Below are 7,511 nucleotides of genomic sequence, written 5' to 3' on the forward strand. Positions count from 1 at the left end.
TTTGTTTTATACAAATAATCTAGCAAACATGCTTATCATTCATAAGGCATTCCCGATACTAAAGCAACAAATTACCAGCTTAACCCGTCAGCTAACTCAATAAAATTGTTCACGTAAACTGAACGTGTGCTGCAATAACTATAGGCTTATGCTATAGGCACTAAGATCCGCTGAGGAATGGCTTTCATTCAACCGTTTATCCATTCAATTGGTCTCGTATTGAACGAATGATTTTATATGGATAGAATTCGTTAGCCGCTTTCGCAAAAATCACTCGGTTCCTCGCTTCGAGATGCCAAACAAACGGAAATGGGGAGTTTTATGAATACCCTGCTTGTACATTTTATATAATGAGTTTTTGGATAGGAAAAACATAGCGCCTGTTAAAATATAAAAAATACTACACTACGACCCCCACTATGAAAATAATTGGAGATTATAATAATAACATTACTTTTATTTTTTAAACAGCCAGCTTTTTTTGTGTTGGTTAGTAAAGTACGTATCAGAAAGATTACAGTAAACAATTATATCGTGTTGATGATTTATCTATTTTAGTCTTAGGTACTTATAAGCATTTTTTATTTATTTATAAATAATACCTATATTCTACTCCCTTGCCATTGTGTCCAAGGACTTTTTCTATCTCTAAACTTCACGTCACACGTCTCGCGAAATACGGCCCCGGCTACATCGGTAATATTTTTATTTACAATATTCATAGGCGAACCGGGGCGCAATTCCTCGCGAGACCCGATCTTTCAGTTTCACTTATAAGCATTTAAGGTGGGTAAGGTTAGTGCAAAATCAGATCATTAGCAGCTTCGGAAGATCCTAGATAAAAACACTAAACAAGTGCGAAGTTATGCAGGAAAATAACGTAGAGGCAGTTAGTAAAATATACAATGACCGAACAGATAACTAAAATTTCGATACTGTGTACAATGAAGTCATGAGTCCAATTCGAGGTCTCAAAGGCGCTAGGTCTGCCCAAACTGAGAGTAACCATAAAGCATTCGCTTTACGATGCAAACGCTGTTCGCTGTTGCCCAAATTATACACGACCGCGACTGCTATAGAAGACAGGACAGCCTTTATAAAAGTAACTTACAACAAACACTAAAAAATTAAATATATAAATAAACAAAAATTAACACCAGAAACTTGTTTTAATAAAAAGTTCTTAGATATAAGATAAAGGGGTGATCTTATTGTGAGATAAGTTTCTTTCAAAGTATACATTTAAAGAAAGAAATTTATACAATTCTAAAAAGATCATTTCAGATTTATACATCTTGGCATTGCGTTGCTTAACTAAGATCGAACAACGAATCAATTAATCAAAGATGAGATGATAAATAAAAGATTTTATTTATCAAAATATACAATAACAATTGAATAATTTTATTCAATTCCCAGAACCATACATACCGTTTTGGCTTAACAAGGCAAGGCAAGGTATTTATTTATTTCTCGCTGGCTCTTGTACCACTGTCATAAGTTAAGCTTGCAGTCGCTACACACATTGCAATTGACCGCTACCGTTTACGAGTGAATATCGTCGGTTTCCAACTACTTGTAATGAAATACAGTCACAGATATCACGGGCTTACTGCAAAGTTCTTGGAACCACGAGCTAACCATTTCTCCGTAATTTTAAGCTTCGTACCTTTCATATTTTGTTAAATAACTTAAACTTGGAATTTAAAAGGATTTGTTGACTTTTAAAACATTAACGATCTTATTCATGCTACTGTAAGACTTAAAAGTATAAAATTGCATCACGTTTTTTAGATGATCTAAACATACAAACAGTTTAAGATCTAAAATCCCTGGTATTATCATTGCAAAAAAGGAGGTATGACCATATTTTTAATAAGAAATAATGTTCATGGATTCTAAAAAGCTGAAAAATTATTTAAATGTTACAATCTAAGCCGCTAATAAGCATTTATTTCATTCCTAGCATTCGTAAGTAAAACTGTTGAATTCTGTTGGAAAATTATTAATAGGCGGTGTCCATGAACATCCTGTCCGTTTATGTAAATATTCAACCTTTTAAACAGTACGCATGTGGAAGCATTGTTTGTAAAGAATATTTAAAGTTAGTGAATATTAAAATCACAAAGCAGCAAAATAAATTATTAAGCAAGTTGAGCAAACTACATTTTAATTTTTAATTAAAATAAAAGATTATTAAGAGTAGGATCTATGTTGGAGAATATATTCAATTATTTTTTTTGTACTATAATATTTTATCATATTCCTACTGGGTATAATTATCTCGATATTTGTTAAATAATAACAATCATACACAAAAGATTAAAAATGTAATACCAATGTGTAATGTGCTAGGAAAATCGCAATTACTACGAGTATATTGTCTGAACATTCGAGTGGACGTTACTTTGTATTTAAATGTTTCTATATAGGTAAAACAACTCATCTGCGCTTCACTCGTTAGTAGACTATTTTGCTAACGGTTTCTACTACTTACCATTATGCCATTATATTGTAGTTTTATGCACTGGCAAGAACTACATACATCTTTATTGATAATTGACATGTGGTTGACTGTCAAGTGTCAACTGTCATTCACATAATTTCATGACGCAAAACAAAAATAATAATTTGATTTTTATTTATTTGCAATATTTAAGTTTAATTGTCTTCGCTAAAATACCTACATAAAAATAAAGGAAATCCTGTTCTGTGGCATAGCTATCGATTGTGTGAACTAAGAATTTTTCCTTGTTTAAACTTGTGAAGTCTAAGGGGTCTAATTTCTATAAATAATTGTGTAAATAAATCAAATTTGCTCTTTCTCCACGATATGGATTGCGTTACAGCATTAAAGATTCTTGTAATAGGTGAAAGTGGAGTAGGAAAATCCAGGTATGAATGAAATCGCTTTATTAAGTATATGAAAAAACATGACTCAGTTCTTCAATGATTTAAATATCTGTTGTAACATGACGATGTTTCTATTATTGATAGCATGTAAATTTTACTTAAATTCTTAGTTGTTATCAAGTAAGATAGATAAAGAAATTTAACCTTGGTATACTTACATTTATAAACATTTTTTAAATATACTAGAACAAAGCAACAGAGAACAAGTTGTATAATTTATGTATTTCAGTTTTTCTTTTGACAATATTAAGATTAATACCAGTTGATCTGACCATTACAGAATATGTATGAATAATGAAACAATCAAATTGATAGTAGTGTAGTAAAGACTATATAGTAATTCCATCATATTTTACAAAAAATTCCATCGTGTGTAACATTTAAGTTGCTATTTTTTCCATTGTGAATAGTTTATCAAATTTGGCTTCAGAATTTGATATAGTTGTGGGCAGGGTAAAAGTTTTTGTGTTGAAGAGAACTGTTTCCTAGATATAAATGACTTAAGCATAGTAAAAGTCGATGTAGTACATGGTTTTAAATATTATGATTTTTTTTAGTATCATTTTGGCATTTACGACAGGAAGCTACAATGCATCATTCCCAGCAACAATTGGTGTTGATTACAAATGTAAAGTTATGGAAGTGAATGGTCTAAAGGTTAAGCTTGGTATTTGGGACACGGCTGGTCAGGAGAGATATAGGACATTGACCAACAGTTTTTACAGGTAAATTATTCACTCTACAAGGAAAAATCAGTATAACTGTTAATTGTCTGATAAGGATAAGGAGTGTTCATAAGTTAATGTATTATAAACATAATATGTAATATAATTATTATATTATGTTTTATGGTGAAGTTGTTGTGAAGTTAAATTGTGATAAAAGAGACAAATCTGAACTTAGTCAAAGAAATATAATATTAAAGGTAAAGATTTCACCATTTCCTAACCAAACCACAGCAGATGTTTTAATATTTTTTCATTCTGTGACTGTAGTTGTGATACTCCTTGCTTACTAATAATATTTTAAAGAGGAAAGTATTGTATTTATCTTTGTCGCAAATAAACTCAGAAACAACTGGACCAATTTCAAAAAATTGTTTCCCCATAAGAATACTACATTATGCCTGATATGATTCTTCATAGACTACAATTATTTTCAAAAGCTTTCTGTCCGAAGTTGGGACAGGCTGTTAGTAAATAATATTCTTCATATCATGCACGTTATATCTAGTTCTTGATTTTATTGTAGAATAATTTAGTTTAAAAAAACATTATCTTATCTGCCAAGTGCTCAGGAAGTGATTTTTGAATGAAGATTAGTCATCTGCTTGTTTGTGATTGAGTTTAAATGCAATGTTCTTATTATTGTCTTTTAGAGATGCACATGGAGCAATATTAGTATATGATGTGTCAGAACCAAAATCATTAGCAAAATTAAATGAGTGGGTTGAAGAACTGCAGGTGTATTCAACAAAGAAAAATATTGTCTGTCTTGTTGTTGGAAACAAAATTGATAAGGTTGGTTTGGTCATGCTCATTGAAAAAAATATAAGTAATGATATGCAATTCTGTACTGAAACCATTAGGTTAGTAGATATTATTATATTGTTACTTGTTACATTGGTTAAATTTTATAAATACTGAATCATGAATTGGGACAACAACAGTCTTTCTGTTTTTATTTATAAGGTTCAGTGAGTATAACCTGAAGGTCATCAGTTGGATTGACGGTTAAATACATATGTTCAAATTTAGTATGGTTAGCATTTAGTGATAAAACTTATAAATCTGTCTGTCCTAGCAACCTGTAGGATATACAGATATAACATCTTGTTGGTTATGTTGACTGTACTGGTTTTCAAATCAAATAGCTATTGATACATATTTCGTTTTCTGAAGTGAAACTTCTTTATAGACGTATAAGAGAAATTTTGTACGATTTTCAGTTACGCGCCATGTTGCTTTTTGAAGTCAAAGTTCTTTATCGGCGTTGGAGAAAAATTTACCGTCACATTTTTCGGTTACGCGCCATCTTTTTTATTTATTATTCGACACTTAATATTTTAATGACAATTAAATTCAATAAATTCCTAACATATCTAAAATTAGTAATTTTTTAATTTGCATGAGTTTAAATTTGTTATTATATAGGATCGAGTAGTGACACGGGAGGCAGGGCAGGCGTTTGCGCAGAAACACCGAATGTTGTTCATTGAAAGCAGCGCGAAGACACAGGAAGGCATCAACTTGGCGTTTGAAGAACTTGTACAAAAAGTAAGGGATCAAATAAAAAAAAATACATAGTAAAAATATTAGTAGCGCAAAAAAATATATTTTTTGACTTAAGTATTGTTATATTTTATAGTAGTGTGTAAAAGATATTTTTAACCAACTTCTAAATCCCGTAGGTTTAAAATTGGATCTTTTACAGCACGGTCACCAATAGTTTTTATTTATTCAATAAATGAAAGTATAATTATTATTTTTATAGATTATCGAAACACCTGGTCTTTGGGAGTCGTCAGGGTCATCTTCGAATATTCGTATCTCCAACGAAGAGCGGAGACAGCAAGAGTCTTCCTGCTATGATTATACATGTTCTATATAATATTATTTTAAGGTTGGCTCGATTGGCTAATATTCCAATATACTAAATACATAGTTTACACCACGGTTTTATTCACTTCGCTTTCACCTCAAATCATAAAATCATTTTCATTCATTTTACTCGTATTGTTAAGAGAATTAATTGGATTTAATTAATCTTATGTTAAAAAAATGTTTATAAATTGTGTGAAGGCATTTTAATGAATTTTTAATGTTCTTGGGGATTCCTTTATTTGTTATACAATAGGTGTAGATGCAAATATATTGTACGGTACCATACATTCGATTATACGGGATTAAAAAGCATGTAGCTTGCACGAAAAACATAATTTTCATTTGAATATCCTAAAGCCAATCTAAAGGTATGTTTTCTGTAAATAATTGTGATATTTATGACAATTGTATAATAACGATAGCTAATATAGAACTGGATTTAATAAAGTTAATGCTTTTTAAATATACTTTTTATTTCGAGTTCCTATAAACTTATCGATCTAGTCTCGAGGCTTGGTAAGTCAGGGTAGGGTATGTCAGAAACAATACGTATTTGCGTGTTCCTTCTTAGCACTGTGTACCTTCAACCTTGTATTTTAAATACTCTAGTAGGCTTGCGAGTGTGTTAATCGATGTTTTGGAATACTAAGTAACCTCTAAATGACGTCATTAACATATTATGAAGACATTGAAATACATATTAAAATATCTAATGCAAATAAATAGACCCATACAACTAGTACAGGTAACATGAAGTTATTGCAATATCAAACTTTGTAAGTTTTTTTCACTAGTACCTATTCGGGCACCTGTCAGAGAATCCAAACTCATATTATTATGCCGATTATTTTTTAAATTGAATATCAAAATCGGTTAATAGATGGACTATTAAGTTTACAAATTTTTTGTACGATGGATAGTTTAGGAGATATAGCCAAAAACGTGTTTTCACCCCTTTTTCCAAGATGGCGGCCGGGGGCGCCAACCCCACAAACTTGGGTTTAAGCTTGTATTGACCCCCCCTATATGTTTCATAAATAAAATTGCGTCCTCTAACAAATGTTCAGCAAATGTACCATTTCAATGAACTATAAGCTAAAGGTAGTTAGTTTATGTATAAATTTATCAGCTATTGCAGTAATATATTGTTGATATGATATCATGATTTTTCCAATAAACTAGTAATACTGATACTATAAATCAAGGCGTATAGATTTGTCAACGCTAAACCCACTTCCCTGAGTGATGGTCACTCTAAAGGCCTCGAGGTCGTTCAGAGCTATTTGTACCGGACAAGTGATAAATTTTAACTACTGAAATTAACTTAGATGGCGCCTTTAGTGATAATAAAGTATTTTTACGCGCGTAACTATTTTGTTTCGCATAAAAATGTCCTATAACCTCTTAGTGAGACTGACATAGCATATTACTACTTTTTCGTCTAGGTTTCTTAGGGAAAGTATCAGAGTTAACACTTAGATCTAAGTGCGACTCCCGTATTTCAAACGTTTGTTTTTATTTGGGGAAGCTTTAATTGTTCCCACAAGTCTTCTGTATTTTAACAATATAAAAGTAAAAGTTAAGTAAAAAATCATTTCATAATCATATAGGTAATACACTTATGACTCGTCAGTAAAGAAATACATATTAATGCTTCTCATTTTACATTTACTGCCAGTTCTCAAATCAAGGGCGTAGAACGGACGAGAAGAACTGGCAATAAACTCTCCGCCACTCTTTTTAATCGCCATTGTTTTTACACAACGTTTGTAAGGAGCTGCAACCAGTTATTAATAATAATGACATAAATTAAAAAAAAACAAAGACTTGTCCTCTATCAGCCGGAGGCATGGTGAAATAGGAGCACGCACTTACATTCTCGTGGGAACAACACGCAAACACATAGTCGAAATAACCAACACCACCGCATACACGAATTCAAGTACGACCAGTCACCACAAGCAGCACCCGTTCACGAGCATGACGCATGGCCAG

At 31.5% G+C, this 7,511-nt stretch overlaps 1 protein-coding gene across 1 annotated transcript; it reads left to right on the plus strand.

The window, feature by feature from the left end:
- Positions 1 to 2,595: 2,595 nt before the first annotated feature.
- On the plus strand, positions 2,596 to 5,979 carry LOC125057991 (ras-related protein Rab-18). The gene is made up of 5 exons (XM_047661981.1): positions 2,596 to 2,895; positions 3,471 to 3,638; positions 4,292 to 4,433; positions 5,067 to 5,189; positions 5,407 to 5,979. Exons 1-5 carry the CDS (start codon positions 2,834 to 2,836, stop codon positions 5,521 to 5,523), a joined length of 612 nt encoding a protein of 203 aa, XP_047517937.1. The 5' UTR covers positions 2,596 to 2,833; the 3' UTR covers positions 5,524 to 5,979.
- Positions 5,980 to 7,511: the final 1,532 nt, after the last annotated feature.

Source organism: Pieris napi, chromosome 17 (assembly GCF_905475465.1).
Source record: "Pieris napi chromosome 17, ilPieNapi1.2, whole genome shotgun sequence".
Lineage (NCBI taxonomy): Eukaryota > Metazoa > Arthropoda > Insecta > Lepidoptera > Pieridae > Pieris > Pieris napi.